The 18,634-nt window shown below is 49.4% G+C and overlaps 2 protein-coding genes across 2 annotated transcripts in view; both read left to right on the top strand.

Moving 5' to 3' along the window:
• LOC128829046 (alpha-2-macroglobulin-like protein 1) overlaps positions 1-5,276 on the top strand; it is a 69,065-nt gene extending 63,789 nt beyond the window's left edge. Inside the window, 1 exon segment of the mRNA XM_054014165.1 lies at positions 3,300-5,276. Coding sequence (XP_053870140.1) covers positions 3,300-3,358 — 59 coding nt within the window. The 3' untranslated portion in view covers positions 3,359-5,276.
• Positions 5,277-8,598: 3,322 nt separating this feature from the next.
• The window catches only part of LOC128829339 (alpha-2-macroglobulin-like protein 1), a 56,953-nt gene continuing 46,917 nt past the window's right edge, over positions 8,599-18,634 (top strand). Inside the window, exons 1-8 of the mRNA XM_054014720.1 lie at positions 8,599-9,094; positions 10,130-10,319; positions 10,760-10,922; positions 11,440-11,492; positions 13,176-13,196; positions 14,030-14,183; positions 14,650-14,734; positions 14,943-15,063. Coding sequence (XP_053870695.1) covers positions 9,024-9,094; positions 10,130-10,319; positions 10,760-10,922; positions 11,440-11,492; positions 13,176-13,196; positions 14,030-14,183; positions 14,650-14,734; positions 14,943-15,063 — 858 coding nt within the window. The 5' untranslated portion in view covers positions 8,599-9,023. The remainder of the gene's footprint in view (positions 9,095-10,129; positions 10,320-10,759; positions 10,923-11,439; positions 11,493-13,175; positions 13,197-14,029; positions 14,184-14,649; positions 14,735-14,942; positions 15,064-18,634) is intronic.

Genomic DNA, 18,634 nt, shown 5'->3' with positions numbered 1-18,634 from the left:
GTCATGTTCAGCTGATTATCCAGCATTGCCCCAAACCCTTTTTCAGAGTCACCCATCCTGTAAGTATGGTCGACGGTCTTTGTTCCCAGGTGTGTACATTTACATTTAGCCATATTGAAACACATATTGTTTGCTTGCGCCCAGCCTACCAAATGTATCAGTAATTTGTCCTCTTCATTGTTTACCACTCCCCCAATGTTTGTGTTGTCTGCAGGCTTTATCACTGATGATTTTAGGTTTTCTTCCACATCCTTGATAAAAATGTGAAATATCATAGGACAAAAAAATGATCCTTACATGACCCCCTGGAAACTCCTGCGATCAATCATGGTTCCCCATTTACAAGTATATTATGAGACCTATCAGTAAGCCAGTTTTTAATCCATTTAATGCATGCCATGTTAATTTTATATAATGTTCCAGATTTTTAATCAAAATGTTGTGTAGTATCAAGTCAAACATCTTACAGAAATCTCAGTGTAGTACATCAACACTATTACCTTTATCTATGAAACTTATAATCTCATCAAAAAAAGATATCAAATTAGTTTGACAGGATCTGTTTTCCATAAGCCCATGCTAATTGGTATTAATCATATGACTCTCTTCTAATTCTTTATTAACCAAGTCCTGTATCAACCACTCCATTATTGTGCCAGGGATCCATGTCAGACTGACAGGCCTCTAATTACCCAGGTCATCCCATTTAACATTTAAAGTATTAGCACAACATTAGCTTTCTCCCAGTTGTCTGGAACTTCCCCAGTGTTCAAGACTTACTGAAAAAAGCAACAGAGGGTCCTGTGGCACCTTTGAGACTAACAGAAGTATAGGGAGCATAAGCTTTCGTGGGTAAGAACCTCACTTCTTCAGATGCAAGTCAGACTTGCTCCCAATACTTCCGTTAGTCTTAAAGGTGCCACAGGACCCTCTGTTGCTTTTTACAGATTCAGACTAATACGGCTACCCCTCTGATACAAGACTTACTGAGAATCACCACTAATGGTCCAATGAGCTCCTTAGCCAACCCTTTTAAAACTCTTGGATATAAGTTATCTGGAGCTGCTGATTTTAAAATGTCTCACTTTGGTAGCTGCTGTTTAACATCCTCCCCAGATACTAGTGGAATGGAATGAGTGTTCTCCTCTTCATATGACATGACAACTTCATCTGTTTTTTCCCAAATGCAGAACAGAAATATTTATTGAACCCTTCTGCCTTTTCAGCATTCAGGAGAAGCAGACGCTCCCAAAAAGTGGGGGGCCACTGATGCCCGAGCCATGGCCCCCCCTTTTCATCATCCATTCCACACGAGCCCCCATCCCCACATCACCTCTTCCCCCCAAGACCCCGCCCCCATTCCCTCCTCTCTGCCCCCTTGCACCCATTGCTTGACCTTACAGTAAAAAGTGAGAGGAAATAGCCCTGCCACTTTTTAAAATGATGGGGCCATGGCCCCCTGGCACCCCCATTCCAGTGCCCTTGTCTGCATTATTATTGATAATTCTACCATTTCATCTAGTAATGGACCAGTACCATTGTTAGCATTCAGATTATTCTTCAGATATGCGGCACTTCATGTAATTTTTGATAAAGTCTACCAGGGCACAGTTCCACATAACTCAGCCCAAGCAGCAGAAGTAATAGCTGTCATTGTTGCACTAGAAAATGCCAACACCAATACAAACATCACGGTCTGCACCGATTCAGGCTGGATAATGTGAGCACTGCTTGACTGTATGACAGTATGGAAGCGGAGAAATACGTTATCAGCAGATAATCACCCTGTAGCTTATGCGGGATGCCTTCTCCATGCATGGTCCTTAGTGGAAGCAAGGAGGGCCCATCATCAGAATCTGAAATTTCACTGTTAAATAGTAGAATGGATCAGCTAGCTAAACAAGCTGCTCTTCTTGGGCCAGAAACAACTTGGAATAAAGTGAATCACACCCTGTAAGTGCAGTCAGACCAGTTATTTGTACAGATCACCATGACATAGTCTATCTTCAAGGGCAGGATGCTGAAATTGCAAAGTTACTGAAGGAAGGCAAATGCAAAACACACCGAATATTCAAGCATGCATCAAGGTTGGTAATGTCTGCAAAGGAAAAATCTGATCAACCTGATAACACCAATGAGGACCCGATACCAATACTAGTGGTTCCTACTATTTTAAGAAAGGAGCTAGTACAACTAGCCCATGGAGAAGGATACTTGGGTTAACAAAAGACACTACAGGGATTGGCTACAGTGGGATGGTGGCCTCCCATTTCTTCGGATACCGAGCACTTTATCAATAATTGTCTGCGCAGCGCTTATAACAACCCTGATACCCAAATCCAAAAAGGACCATTGTTGCACCAACCTGTGGATGGACCCTGGGTTAGGGTTCAAATAGACTACATTGGTCCCCGGCCCTGGACTGGACATGGGAATGTATATTGTCTTGTCTCGATAGATTGTTTCTCAAAATGGATCGAAGGATATCCCACGAGAAATTGCACAGCAACCACTATGGCAAAGGTGCTCCTAGAAAATGCTTTTAGTTGATTTGGGCTGCCCAGAATTACAGATTCGGACCAGGGTGCCCATTTTACTGGTGAGGTCACAAGACAATTATGTATCGCTTTGGGAATACGCCAGAGGTTTCACATTGCAGGTCACCCCCATGCCTGGTGGAATGCTCGAACCGTACCCTAAAAACAGCCCTCAGAAAGGTGATCGATTCCATGGGCAAAAATTTGGACCAACGATTGCCACTGATATTAATGGCCATTAGGTCCACCATTAGTACTCATGGGTTCACCCCCTTTGAAGCACTATTTGGACGACCTATGCTGACACCCGAACAATGGTGGATTCCAGGAGCGGTACCACCCGACAAATACCAACCAAGAGTTGTCACTCACCGGTACATAAAGATTATGCTCAATACCACCACAGAAGTTAAAAAAACTGTAGCTAGCAATCTCAAAAGTAACATCAGGAAAGTGGACCAAAGATTGAACAACAATTTAAGACACATTGAATAGGATGTGGGAAACCAAGTCCTGTTCAAATATTATTAGGACAAAAATCATACACTGAGTCCCAGATGGGTGGGACCAGTGACTATAATCAACAAGGCCAGTCCATCAACTTATATTTTGGAATTAAGATCTGGAAGGAAAAAGATCCAAAAGTGTTTCCACAGCTCCCAATTGAAGCCATGGAAGGGTCATCCTACTGCTAGTATGCCAAAGAATGATGGAAAACCACATAAATAACTGAACTAATAATGTCATGTCATCTTCTTACAGGTGAGGAAAATAAAGAACATGGCCATGTGAGTGCAGAGTACCAGGAAGGTTCCACCTAAAGTACGGTCATTTGGAGGGCTAGTTTCAATGTCCAGAAAAGGTAGAGATCTCTCGGAATTTTCTACTAAAATACTCCTAACTTCAGCATATTGGATTATCCCTGAAGACGTCATGTTGGAATTGGTTATGGTATACGCCTATGTACTTGAAGGATATTGTTATATGGTTATTAAGGAACAAAAAGGGAATAATACCCCAATATTCTTCACGCTACATGACAATCGGGAACATGATCCAAGTTTGAACCCCACTGGGCAACTAAAGTACATAAAGAAATTATCCACTGGATGCAGCTGGATGTTAGACCCCTCACCATTTCTTGGATGTTCACAGGATCTCAAAGACTGGGACTCTTTTAAATGTGTTAAGATGAAGATCTCTGTACCACCGTATGTATCGCCTGCGAATTTCAGTATGTCAGCCATTCGTCACCATCACAATCCTCACACCTCCATTGTCAAACTGTATGTATACACTCCGGATAATCAGTACCACATTATGAATTTATCATGCCATCCTTGCTATAATCAGTGTTCCACTTCGTTGAGCCATTATGTTTTGTCTAAATTTTATCTTTTGGATAATTCCGTTCTTATATACAATGTCACTTGTACCGGGCAATAAACTATAGGAATCAACATCTCAGACTCTGGGAAATGGACAGTGAAAGGTCCTTTTGAACTGGTTGAACACTTTAAGATTACTGTCTCTCCACCACCAAGAATAAGTTATGTGGGACCATTTGTAATCAAGAAGGATATCACAAGAATCATCATGATTGATCCCCAGTTTGTCCTTAAATGTATAATCATGCCTGTGCAAATTTCCGTCATCCCAATGCATAGTACTTGTGCTCCATACGTCATTCCCCTTCTCAGAGGATGGAATGCCTGGCTTAAAGGTATCTTGACCACCTCTACGTATCAAAGGCGTAAACGTGATCTAGTGGCAAAGGTCCTGGGTAACGTAGGAGCTGGACTTGGCGTTTTAAATACAATAGACCAAAATCTATCGGCCAAAAGAATTGGGGAATTGGGTCATGATGTTTCGACGCTATCTGAACCACTGTCTTCAGCCCTACTAGAGCTCGGCAAAACAGAATTTGACATTGTAAATATATTACCATACTGTCTCAAAGTACAAGAGCTGGACCATCTCAGTGTATTAGGAGCCTTAGGAATTCTACAGTCAAATCTGTCAGAGGTCTTTGCATGCGCTGAGGCCCAGCAGTGACTCCCGGATATTGCCAAATCAATCATAAGAGATGATTTCAGTGGCAATCTGCCTTTAGAACTTAAAAGAATTCTATGGACTAACTCAACAGACTTTGAAAGAACACATCATCAATGGTGGAAGGTAGTTAACTTCACCTATTTCCCCTATAACCATACCATCATTGCCCTTGTCCTCACCCTAAAGGCAGCCACCCAGGAAGACATCTATCCAATTATAGATGAGTCTCTTTGCAATTAAGTCCTTATTGGTACCCTTGGAAACAAGTAAATGGGTTCATCTTAGGGCTAAGGAGTACGAAGTGATTAATCTCCAGGTGTGTGAAGAACAGAAAGGATTGAGGTACACGTGTACTACAGGTGTGTTAGAAGAATCACATGTATGTTTAAACACTAAACCAGGCATCTGCAATTATGAACTACACCATCATTCCGTAGACAATCATTCTGCAGTGCTAGAAGTGGACAGACATTGTCTTTGCATTAGAAGCCTCTGACCAATGTTCATAGTTAATAAGTTTTATAAAATTAAAAACAATTTTACGGCCAACATATGTCTGTGTCAAATTTACAGCATAGTAGGATTTGATATCCAAATCACCCTACATGACATAGAAACAGAAGACATACAAACTATAAAATATATGATTACCTTGAGCCAAAACATATTGGAGCAGAGTTGGAGGCTATTAAAAGGCTTCTTCACCATAAGCAGCTAACCTATTATATTAACAATTTACAAACAGAGGGTTTAAACAATCTAATCACAGTTCATCATGCAGTTGCTAGTATAAAGCGGGTGTTAAAGAAAATCAAGGATGAAACAACTCGTATGCACTGGTGGGAAGATATATTTAGCTCCAGTACACGGGATATGCAAGCTGCCTGGGTTATAATGCTTCATCCCATTGTGGTGGTTTTGATTATCCAACTTGTAATTATTATATATGTGGTTATCTTATCTGTGTGTGTATTTAGGCTCAAGAAATCAAAAAGGAGATCAAGTAATACAATGTTTATGTTATCTGATTTAAATGCTATAGTATGACCTGTTAATACTGGGGGGTGGGGGGGAGGGTTGAGCATTGGCCTGCTAAACCCAGGGTTGGGAGTTCAATCCTTAAGGGGGCCATTTTGGGATCTGGGGCAAAAATCTGTCAGGGATGGTACTTGGTCCTGCTAGTGAAGGCAGGGGGCTGGACTTGATGACCTTTCAAGGTCCCTTCCAGTCCTATGAGATAGGTATATCTCCATATATTATTATTATAATATGTGGCTGCTATTATGGTTCTTATTTTAGTTGTAACATGTTTGCACTTTGCTTGTTCAAAGTATAATACATTATATATGGTAACTGTGCTGTTAACACTGTGCACAATTACTAAGGAGGGGATTATGTTGGGATAATTGAAATAAGAAATACAAAATGGAGTCTGTGACATGACTTTGGAACTCCATCCTTGTTTACCTCAGGGGCACTGACTCTAAGCTAGCCCCAACTGGTCAGGACTGGATTTTCCCGACTCTGGGCTCCGGACATTCCATCTGTTTTCCCGCCCAAATCCCTGAAGGTTCTATCACCTCAGACTTGCTTGGCGTTGCTATTTGGAACAGTCCAGTTTTTCCCGCCTTAACATCTATAAAAGACGGATCCCAGCGCGGGTGCGGGGCTGTCCATCTGAGCGGCAGCCTCTGCACGGTGCGGTACGGGTCTCATCGTAGTCCCGACCATGTGGACAAGAGTGACACCTACCCGAAGACACCAGAGACGACCTTCAACACCTACCTTATCCTGCTGTTCCATCTCTGGGGGGCGTCTCTTCCAGGGAGATCACCACCCATCCGCTGGGCTCCTCAGAGTTCCTCCTCGACGGCTTTCCACTAGCCTGAGAGTTGAGGTCCTGAGCACCAGCACCACACACAATTCAGCACTAGGTGAGGGAGGAAGAAATCAATCTCTGTTACAGGGCACTTGGCCAAGGGAGGAATTTACCTGGGTCGGGGCTTTATGCCCCATTGGAAGTCACTGTCACTATTGTTACTGGTTGTAATACTGGTCTGCGTTTGTGGTTTTCCCCCTTCCCTATCAGTTGTATTCTTATCCCTAACACACATCTCTTTGCTTTCACCTGACTTACCCGCCTCCTCTTCATCATACACCGCACCATACCTGGGGTATTGGTCCACTGGGTGATTAGATACCAGAGTGGGTTGTATCTGCACTTCTGAGAAAAAGGGGTATCCATTTTCTTTCCCTCTACCACACCCGATTTATTCTGAGTTACCTTTTTCCCCCTTTGAGGCAACAGCATTCAAATTGTTCTTAAGAACCAATTTTTAAAGTATATTATTGTCCTTAACTCTGCTGGCCATATATTTCTTCTTGTATCCTTTTGCTTTTATCAGTCACATTTTTCTGATTAAGTTCTTCCTCCCAGCTGGTTTGGCTAATAATTGTTTTCAGCTTTGTGAAATTGGCCCTTTCACAGCACCAAGTATAAATATTTCTGGTCTGGACTTTATTCTGTTTGCACATTATAAATGTGGTTGTCAGGATCACTTGGACCTAGGCTACCATTCATTTTTAGTGCTGTGATCAGTTCCTCTTTATCATCCAAGACGAGGGCTAATGTACAATACTCCCATGCTGGATGCAACACTTTTTGAGTTAGGAGATTGTCATCTTTAATATGAAGAAATTCCAAGGACATTTTAGTATTCACAGCATCACACCGCCAGCATGTGTCACTCACATTGAAATCCCCCAGGATCACACAGCTTTTTTTCCTACACTCTATAAAGAGCTGCATAAGGAGCTTCTCATCCTGCCCCAGACACAGCTAACTGCTAACCCCTCATCTTGTGCTGTATCGGTTAGGACAGAGATCCATATGTTGCCGGCACAGAATGCCCGAGGACAGCAACAGCGGGGTTCGTTGCCCGGTGTGCTTCGCGCCAATAAACACACCAGGGGTGGAGAAACTAACAAAGTTTATTTGGGATCCCAAAGTGGTGCAAGGAGACTGGCAAGTCTCAAATCAAGCACACTAACAGGAACAGTTTTTCTTCTTTTATACATTTTGCAGTTAAGCCTCACCCTCCCCCCCTTTCCCCTTCCTTCCTCCCCTTTTACCCCTCCCTTCTCTGGTAACAGTTACTAAGCAAATAACGAATACATTTAAGCAGTTAAGTTATTCTTGGCAGCTATAAGTGTAGCTTGTTAGTAACTTCTTTAAACCGTTATCTTGTCCTTTTTCCCTTCAGCCAGAAACATGCAGGCCTCATTATTACCGCTTGATACCGGTGTGAGCAGGGGGTTGCACACAGATAACTGGTTGTTTAAATATTCCAATTGCACCTGGCTTTTGAGATTGATTAGAGCTTAAACATGGAAGAAGTTTTGGTTCATATAGTCATAGTGCAGGAAGGCTTCATTGACACTTAGTGGCCTTCCACCCTCCCGAGTTACCTAGGGTTATGCCTAGTGACGTCAACACATAACCATTGAAGATCATTTTCTACCAACTTGTTAGTGACTCGGAAACAAGTCTGAGACACTCTACTGATCATGTGCAAATGGCAATGTTCTGTACTTTATAATCTAGCCACATCGACATAGATTTTCATTGCATCAGGGAAAAAACTTCTCTTCCCCTAGCACAATCCCCCTGCCAAATTTCAATTCCAGGCTCCAAGGCATGGAGGCGCTAGAACTCCTCAACGAAATGCTCAGAAAAATGGATTGCCCTGGAAAAAACTACCTGTGTTAATGCTAACCGTGTTCTCAGAAATGGCTCGACTTGTTTTTGGTGAAAGTTTACAAAAAAAATTCACCCCAAGGCAGAGCCTGAGCATGGAAAGTTCATCCCCGGCAGTCCCAGTGTGGGAACGTTAGAAGCGATTGTGAATGGGGGTTTCATGAGACATGTTCAGCAACCCCAACATTCTTCTCATTTGTATTGCAGTAGTGGGGTCACTGTCAGAACCCACTTTAACGAACTCATTTCTCAGCAAGCCCCTCCCCCTGCTCCTGCCAGGGCTGCCCCAGAATCCTGGCTACTGCACCACCACCGACCCCAGAGGGGTCCCACCCCGTCCTGTGTAACCAATGCGAGGGGCCTCCTGGCTTGTCTGAGCCTTTGCCAGGCAGCATCCTCTGTCTCAAGCTGCAACAACCTGTCAGAGCCTCGAATCCAGCAGCTGGGGGTGGTGGGTAAATATTGTCCTGGCTGCGTCCCCAGCCCCAGCCAGAGACCTGACACGTCCCTTGTTTACCCCGGATCAAAGCGAAGCTCCGGCTCCAGAGTGTATATCAGCGCAGAGCAGGCTGGTCTCCAGCACAGTGCGTGGGGGAGAGGGAGGAAGAAGGACCCAGAGAGGGGGTGACGTGTGTGTGTCCCCTTGTGTCTGCCCGTCTGCCTGCACCCCAGGAATGGGGGCCCCAGTAACCCCGGCCTGCCTGCTGCTCCTCCTGCACCTCACAGCTGGGACGTCTGCAGAGCCGTAAGCCCTGTCTGTGTCTGTCTGTCTGTCCGCGTGGTGGGCGGTGCTGGGGGGTTGGAAGTAGCCGAGGGCACCGTTGAGGGGGCTGCTCAATCTGAAACTGATGGGACAGATCTGTTCTCCCCTGGGAGCTCAGTCCCTGACGCTGGGTCCCTCCAGGGCCCCCCTGGTCCTGTCTCTCCCAGCGGCGGGAGAGGTTGGCTGTGATTAAGGCAGTGGCTTGGGGGGCAGGAGAGCTGGGTTCAGTGCCGGCTCTGCTACAGACGCCCTGTGCACCCCCGGCTAGACACCAACCCTCTGAGCCTCAGCTCCCCTGTACCATGGGGTGATGATCCTCTGCGGCCGCCTGCTCCCGTCAGCCTGTCACCTCCTCAGGCCATGGCCTGTCTCTGCCTATGGGTCTGTCCAGTCCCAGTGCAGGGGGACCAGGCTGGGCTGGGCCTCTAGGCACCAGTGAAAGAGAACAGGAATTACCAACAAACCAAGTGCGTTAAACGAACATCACAGCCAGAACCTGGGTTTGCCCCGAAGGTGCAAACGCCGAAGGGTTCCTGCGAGAGCGGGTGGAGGCCCCGGGGTGCAGAGTGGTCTGGGGGTGGGGGTGGGGGTGGGGCTCTATCTAAGCCAGTTACTGGCTGCAAAGGGCTCAGGTGCTCAGTACAGGCCCAGACTAACCAGCCTCCCCCCGCCGTGCACAGGGGTCTCTGCTCACTCTCAGCGCCACTAGATGCCCCCTTCTGGGCAGACAGAGCAGCCGAGAGGCTGGGGATGGATTGGGACTGAGCCCCTCTCTGCGCCCCCGGGGCCCCTCCAGCTCCGCGGAAGGCAGGCTGGGGTGGGGTATGTAGAGGAGGGGCCTTGCCCTGCCCCTGCCCTGTGGTTAGAGAAACTAGTCAGTCTCCAGCACCATCGACCCAGCTCTGTCCCAGCAGGAGGGACACTCAGAAAACGGGAGTCACCCCCGGTCCTGGGGGAGGCTATGGGCTGTCCCCTCCCATCCCACTCCCCCTGCCCATGGTGCTTTCCCCTCCCCAGGCACTATGTGGTGGTGAGCCCAGCCGTACTCTACCACCCGCACACGGGGACGGTGTCAGTTCATCTCAGCGACCTCAACGAGACCGTCCGGGTGAGCATCCGGCTGGAGAGGGGGGATGGGCTCAGCGCTATCACCCTGCTGGAGAGAGAGGTCCAGGAGCCCCGTCTGCACGAGAACGTGCGCTTCCAGGTGAGCCCCTGCCCACAGCCATCGGCACGGCCCCGGGCACTGGCCATGGGCACGGAGCCCGTCAGGCCTGGGTCTGCAGCCCCAGCCCAGCCTCAGGCCCCGGGCACAGCAGGGCTCAGGGGACTGGCCATGGGCCCGGAGCGGGTCACTCAATGGGCAGCTGTAGCCACAGAACTCAAGCCCATCCCTCAGCAGCGACAGGCAGGAGGGAGCGGGGATGGGGTGGGGGGCACAGAGAGCCCCTGGCTTCCAGTTCCATCGACGGCCCCAGGTTCATGCTCCCTCCCATTCAGGGCCCCCAGGCTGGGGAGTGGGTTTCCTGTGTTTTGGGGGGTGGGAACAGGGACTCACAAACACCACTGCCCCATGCGATAGCGGGTCTGCACCACGACCGGCCCGTTACCGGCTGCTGTGGCCTTACTGGGGTTTCCCATGTGCAGGTTCCAGCCCCATCCAAGGGGCAGCAGGAAGTGGCAGAGCTGCACGTCTCAATCTGGGGAGATGCCCTGCAGTTCTCTGAGCGGAAGAAAGTGCTGCTGCAGGCGTTGCAGCCCGGGACCTTTGTGCAGACGGACAAGGCCGTCTACAAGCCGGGACAGACAGGTGAGAGGGCCAGGAGCTGATGGAGGGAGTTTCCTGGGGCCCCAGGCCCTTGGGACGGACTCACGGGCTCTGGGGATGGGCTGGGGGCCTAGCAAGGGATTCGGGACTCTCACTTCTAGGCCCCTGTCTGCACCCAGCTGCAGGGGGCGAGAGGCCCAAAGCCTGAGGCCTGTGTTGGGGGCCTGTATGGAACCAAGTGGGGGTCACAGCCCATCCTTGGTGATGGCACAGACTCTGCAGGGGGCACCAATCTGCCTCCTCTGGCAGCCTCAGCAGGGAGATGGGGGGCTGGCTGGGCCCTGGAGGTTGAGCTCCCCTCCAGCCGCCCAGGGCAGGGCCATGGCTCATTGGTAGAGGGCAGTGGGGGGAAGCTGGCGCTGCGCTGCCCGGGCTGGGCCCATTCTGTGGGTTCACAGAGTCCGTCAGTGCCCGGGGCGTCCGGCTGGCACCTTCCCCATCTGGGAATTCATTCAGATAAACCAATCCGGGGCTGATTCCTGCCTCTGCTCCTTTCCAGTGAAGTTTCGAATCCTCAGTTTGGACGTAAACTTTGTTCCCAGTACCCGGAAGGTGAGAGCTGGGGCCGGGGAAGGGGGTCATGGTACCAGGTCCCCAGTGCACTGAACCTGTTAGATCTCAGCAGACAACAAGGTGTCCAGCGTGTCACTGGCCATGACAACAGGAGTCCATCCTCTGCCCCCTATGGCTGGATGCGCCCCAGCCCCTCAATGGGGTGGTTGCAAGACATAGGGGGCGTGAGGGGGAGCTACAAACCAGCTACCACTTTCTAGCACCACCTTCATCCTATCTGAGTAGGGCCCAGGGCAATGTGCCTTAGATGTGTCACCTTCATCCTATCTGAGTAGGGCCCAGGGCAATGTGCCTTAGATGTGTCACTGCAACATGAAACTTCCCAGTGAGAGACAGACAAGAGTGTTTAACCCTGTGTAGCGTAACCCTCGCTCTTCACCTCCTCCCCGGGAAGGTGGGTCCAGCAAGAAGCAGTTTCATGGCTCAGATGCATCAACATAAGCCCCTCCCGGCATCAGCATCCCAAGGAAAGAGGCCGGTCTCGGGTCAGCACCGGCTTTTAGATATTAGTGTCAGGGACAGATGGAGAGTTATACCTCTCACAATGCAGCACAAGTCCCAGGGATCTGTGTGTGACAACGCACCCAGCATGGGAACATAACAGCCCCATGGCGCCCGCACAGCAGGCTGAACGATCTGCGCAGACCTTACAGCAGAGAGTGCCTGTTTGTGTCAGCCTCCAATTAACTTCTCCCCACCCCCCTGACACAGACAGCGACCCCGGCAGCTCCTTTTCATTTGGATGATAGAAGTGGCCATAAACAGAAGGGAGCAAAGTTCCATTAAGATCTCCTGACCCTTTTAACACGGAGTTACAGTCTAGTTTAGTCTTTGGAATTTCCCAGCAATCATTTGGCTCAGCTGGGTTGGTCTTTTGGAATAGGAAATTCCCAGAGAAAAACTGCGTTAACTTGTCGTGAAGGCAGCTAAATGAGGCCACATTTCAATCCAGTGCAGTACAAGAACAGTAGCATTGGATGACAGGGTGTCAGCAGTTTGAAAACAGGTCAGTCCGTGTTGTTTCGACAGCACAGTCTAGATTCCCCATCATTTACGTCCAACTCAGTCACCAAGCAGGTATTGGGAAGGTTCAGAAATGCACAATGGGCGCTAAGGAAATAACTCTAACTCCGTCCCTGTTGGCACCCAGCCCGAGCATCCCACTGCAAAGTGGAACAACCAACCAATCTAACGGGCAAGAACAGATCACATGGGCCCGTCCTCGGCCAACCCAGCCACAAGACCATTTCACCAAATACGGCCCACAGAACCCAGTACGGCCCACAGAACCCCTTTCGCATCCTGTAAACACAGCTCCCCTCCCAGCCACCTCGCCCAGCCACTGGCCGCAACGCAGACCCCCGGCCCTCAGACTGCCCCTTGGCAGAGACCCCAGCATCTCGCCCTGCTCCTCCACGCACAGACCAACCAACCACTGCCCCGTATCCGCCACTAAAGGGGGTGGGCATGGGAGGTGCGAGGGCTCCAGCCTCATGGGCTCCCCTTCCTGTCCCTGCTCTCTGTCACCCCCACTGCTGTCCACATGATCCCCCATGGCCCCAGAGACACCCCGGCCCTGGAGAGGTCACAGGCAGACCCGTGGGCAGTGGGGGGTGTTTCCTGTCCCTCTAACCAGCCATCTCCTGTCTGTTTGCTTTGCAGCTGACCCTGGTGACCGTGCAGGTCAGTCTGTGACTCTCCAGCATCCCCCTCCTCTTCCTGTCTGGCTCATCCGAGGGCACCCGGGGGTGTTCAGTTGTGGGGATCCCAGAGGAGTCTGGGCTGTGACCACAGTGTCCAGCAATCCAGCCCTAGACCCCTCTGCCCTGCACCTAAGGGTCCCAGAGCACAGGTCATTTCTGGGCTGGACCACATGGGGGGCAGGGAGGAGACATTTGTGCCATCGGGTTACGTCCTCCCCACCCCGAGTTTGCAGAGTCTGGGGCTGTCTGTCCGGGAGGCAGGTGGGTTTGGGCCTGGCTGGGATCCCTGCCTGAATCGCTCACCCCAAATGTTCCCAGCCCCTGAACTCTGGGTCATGTAGTGACTTGATACGGCCAGTGGGGAACTCAGCAGGGAGCTCCCTTGGGAGCCTGATGGGGTAAGGGCAGAGGAGGAGGGAGGGTCTCTGGGAGCTGCAGGGGCAGAGGGGTGGGGTGGAGGTTTGGTGAGGCTGCGTGATGGGAGGAGGGCAGGGAACATACCCATAGAGGCCTAGCACTGAGATGGAAACGGTCCCTATGGCAAGTTCCCTGGGCTTTGTCCAGGCTGGAGATGGGGTGTCCCTCGGGAGCCTGTTCCCCCCCAGAGGCGGTGCCCTCAGGTCAGGGCTGAGGGGTGCTGGTAGGGGCCCCTTACTCAGCGGCTGCCCAGCGGTGCCTGCTCCAGGCTAAGGAGAAGGATTTGAGCCCCCGGCCGTCGATCCAGCCCCCGTCGGTAGCACGAGGCACTCGGGGGCTGCCAGGGACGAGCCGTGTGTGGGGGCAGCAGCTGAGCAGGGCGTGTCCGTGTGCCAGGATCCCAGCGGGAACCGCATTGCCCAGTGGCGAGACGTGACTCCGCAGCAGGGCATCGTGGATCTGTCCCTCCCACTGTCTGCAGAGACGGCTGTGGGGACGTACGCCATCAACATTCAGAGGACGTGGCACTCGTTCAGCGTGGAGGAATACGGTGTGTAGTGGGGCACAGGCCAGCTCTAAGCTCTCCTGGGCCTCAGCCACCCCATGCCCACTCCTCCTGCAATAAGGCCCTGGGGGAGGGGGAATTCAGTCTCCCTGCCCTGCCCCAGCCCTGCCCCACTCTGCCCTAGGGCCCTGGGGGAGTCCTCAGGTCAGCGCTGCTGGGTGTGACCTCTGATGGGTCCCAAAGCGCACTCACCACCTGCCTGCAGCCCCTGTGCCGCCTCCCCACAGTCACCTTGCCCCCAAGCCCCCCAACCACTCCCTGCTCCCTGCCCCCCCACTCCTCCCCAATCCCCCGGACACCCTGCCCCCAAACCTCCACTCAGGCAGGGGGCCGTGAGGTGCTGCAGGGGGTGGGGAGACACCCCAGAGCCACCAACTATCACAAGAGTCTCAACTAAATCCTCGAGCTGGGGCTGCGGGTCTGTTTCACCCCATCCCTCCCTGCCCCCCAGTGCTGCCCAAGTGTGACGTGACCCTCGAGCTGCCCACCGTGGTGATGGTGCTGGATGAGACGATCCTGCTGCAAGTCTGCGGCCGGTGAGTATGAAACCAGCCCTGCCGCGGCAGTAAAGGGGGGCCTGGCACCATCCTGGTCCTGCCTCCCCCTCCCCCACCTGCCCCCCCCCGGCTCTGCCCCAGGGCTCACACTCCCATCCAAACCACCAGACACCCCAGCAGGGGAGCCCCCCAGTAGCATTGGCCCCCTCACCTCCCACTTACCCTCTTTCTCCCCTCTGCTAAACAGATACACCTACGGGAAGCCAGTCCTCGGGAGGGTCCAGGCCAGCCTTTGTCGGCAACATTACTCCATGTTTTATTCTGATACCGACCAAGGTGGGGATCTGTGCGTAGAGCTGACAGGCCAGGTGAGTATGACTGGGGAGGGGGGGCACGTGGCCTGCTGCTGGATGCCAGAGGGGGCGCTGTGACTTACTGTGAGGATGATGTACATTCCTCAGGTATCTTTCATCCTCCAAGGGTTTGAAAACACTTTTCAGACTGCAGTCGATTTGGTGGGTGTTTGCTAGTCCCGCTAAATCGACCGCCAGTGGATCGATCTCAGAGCATCGATCCGTGCCGTAATGTAGACCTGCCCTGTGTCATGTACACACTTTGTGCACGGCAGGTTGCAGGGCTTCTTCTCGCCAGTCAGGCTTCTGTACCAGATATGGACTGGCTACAGAGCTTCCATTGCATAGAGATACAGCAGAGAGGTGGTGGTTCTCAATCTTTCCAGACAACTATCCCTTTCAGGAGTCTGATTTGTCTTGTGTACCCCCAAGTTACACCTCACTTAAAACCTACTTGCTTACAAAATCAGACATAAAAATGCAAAAGTGTCACAGTGCGCTATTATTGAAAAATTGTTGACTTTCTCCTTTTTACCATATAATTATAAAATAAATCCATTGGAATAGACATATCGTACTTACATTTCAGTGTATTCTATATAGAGCAGTACAAACAAGTCATTGTCTGGATGAAATTGTAGTTTGTACTGACTTCGTTACTGCTTTTTATGTAGCCTTTTGTAAAACTAGGCAAATATCTAGATGAGTTGATGTACCCTCTGGAAGACCTCTGCGTACCCCCAGGAGTACAAGGAGCCCAGGCTGAGAACCACTGCTTTAATGCACTGCCAGGAATGCCTGTTGTGATCTTAAGTATGTGGGGATCTGTGCTAAAGGAGCACTCAACAAAGACAAGACTGTTGTGGAAAAGTTAAATGAATTCTTTGCATCAATCTTCATTGCAGAGCATGTGTGGGACATTCCCACACCTGAGCCATTCCTTTTGGGTGACAAATCTGAGGAACTTTCCCAGATTGAACTGTCCATAGAGATTGTGACACGCAAGGGCACAATCCAGACTAATGAGCTGCTGTGTCACCCCTGCCCTCCCTCCTTGGGTGCCTTACGATGCCTTGCTGAAGTAGCTCCCACCTGGACCACTCACAAACAGCCTCCTGTTTGTCACAACCAAGCAACTCCCTAAGCATCTGTGTGTGACTGCAGCCTGCCTGCCACTCTTGGGTTACACTCTGGCTCTCGCCAGCCTGGGTTATACTGTAGGGCGACCCCAACAACCCCCAGCCCCAGATCTTCCTCCAGAAAGGTCTGTCCTGTCTGCCCAGCCTTCTCCTAGACAATAGAAGTTACCGTATATTAAGGCCATTATTCCTTTAAGAGAATAACATGCACGCGTCTTGTCGCCCCAAATGGAGTTACCCAGACACTTCAATTTAAACACACTGGATTAGATAAAACAATAAAACAATATTGTTAACTACACAGAGAGATTTGCATTGAGTACAAGTAATGAGGCATAAAAGTCAGAAATGCTTACAGTAAAAATTAAGGTAAGATGTTTACTATTACCTATCTTAACAAACTACATCACATTTAAGCAACGTTTCTCACCACATGCTTTCAGCAGTCTTACTGACTGAACTTTGTAGGTCAGAACCCCTTCTCCCAGGTTCATAGACTCATAGAATATTAGGGTTGCAAGAGACCTCAGGAGGACCAATGAATGCTTCCTTTGTTATGTCAGGTGCAGTGAATACGATGGGCATGGGGTGGGGAGTCCTTGGGGTGTTTGTCCCTCTTTTTATAGTTCAGTCCCTCTCTTGAAAAACCTTTCCAGCTCAGCACCAGGAGACAAAGGCCACGTCTACACTACAGACCTTATAGCGGCAGAGTTGTACCACTGCAGCTGCACTGCTGTAAGGTCTCCTGTGTAGCTGCTCTGTGTTGGTGGGAGAGAGCTCTCCTGCCAGCATCACTAAACACTTCATCACTGGGAAAGCATCTCCTGCCAACATAGCGCTGTCCACGCTGGGGCTTTTGTCACTAAAATGTTGTTGGTCGAGGTGTGTTGTTTTTTTTCACACCCCTGACTGACAAAAGTTTTACCGACAAAAGTGCTAGTGTAGGCAAAGCCAAAGAGTCTGTGTGGTAGGATGTGCCCTGCTGGCTTTTCCTCACCTGTTTGAGCATTCTTTGTTTCCCTTCCTGCTTGATGACTCTGCTTCCTGCTTAAATGCCAATGAAGCAGAGCACACATTCCTTTGTTTAGGACAGACCTGTTTGCCAATTTCAGTTTAGCCAGGGCTGTGGGTTTGGAACCTGCGTTAATAACATCCTACCGGGAAACCTTACAGCTTTACCTTACACAATGTTGCCACAAATATTTTATCAGGACAATACTGACCAGCAAATTATGACTATTCAAATGATACCTTACAAGACATGTCTTGTACGAAAATGATTACAATGGTGTGAAGGGTGTGAACACAGGGGTACATTCTGTCACAGAGGTTTTGGAACAAACTGATGAATTAAAACATAATAAACCACCCAAGTGATGGTACTGACTCAGGTGTTCTGAAGGAAGTCAAATATGAAATTACAAAACTACCATCTGTGGTATGTAACCTATCACTTATATCAGCCTCTGTGCTGATGACTGGAGGGTAGGTAATGTAATTCCTACTTTGTTAAAAAGGCTCCAGAGGCAATCCTGGCAATTACAGGCCAGTAATCCTAACTTCAGTACCAGGCAAATGATTTAAACTATAGTAAAGAACAAAATTACCGTGCACATAGATGAATACAATATGTTGGAAGAGTCAACACAGCTTTTGTAAAGGGAAATCATGCCTCAGCAATCTATTCAAATTCTTTGAGGGACTCAACAAACATGTGGACAAGGGTGATCCAGTCAAAATAATATACTTGGACTTTCAGAAAGCCTTTGGCAAGGTTCCTCACCATCAGCTTTTAAGCAAAGTACACAGTCATGTGAAAACTGATTTAGTTGGGGATTGGTCCTGCTTTGAGCAGGGGGTTGGACTAGATGACCTCCTGAGGTCCCTTCCAACCCTGATATTCTATGATTCTATGAAAAGTGGGAAGGTTCTTTCATCTATCAGTAACTGCTTAAAAGATAGGAGACAAACGGTAGGAATAAATGGTCAGTTTTCAGAATGCAGGGAGGTAAATAGCAGGGTTCTTCAAGGATCTGTACTGAGACCAGTGATGTTCAACATATTCATATATGATCTTGAAAACAGGGTGAACACTGAGGTGGCAAAATTTGCAGATGATACAACTACTCAAGATAGTTAAGTCCAAAGCAGACTGCGAAGAGTTACAAAGGGATCTCACAAAACTGGGTGACTAGGCAACAAAATGGCAGATGAAATTCAATGTTGATAAATGCAAAGTAATGCACATTGGAAAACATAATCCCAACTATACATACAATATGAGGGTGTCTAAATTAGCTGTTACCACTCAAGAAAGAGATCTTGGAGTCATTGTGGATAGTTCTCTGAAAACATCCACTCAATGTGCAATGGCAGTCAAAAATGCTAACAGAATGCTTGGAACCATTAGGAAAGGGATAGATACAAAGGCAGAAAATATCCCTTCT

This window comes from Malaclemys terrapin, chromosome 25 (assembly GCF_027887155.1).
Source record: "Malaclemys terrapin pileata isolate rMalTer1 chromosome 25, rMalTer1.hap1, whole genome shotgun sequence".
NCBI classification, from domain to species: Eukaryota; Metazoa; Chordata; order Testudines; family Emydidae; genus Malaclemys; species Malaclemys terrapin.
This window is presented reverse-complemented; position numbering and strand designations above follow the sequence as displayed.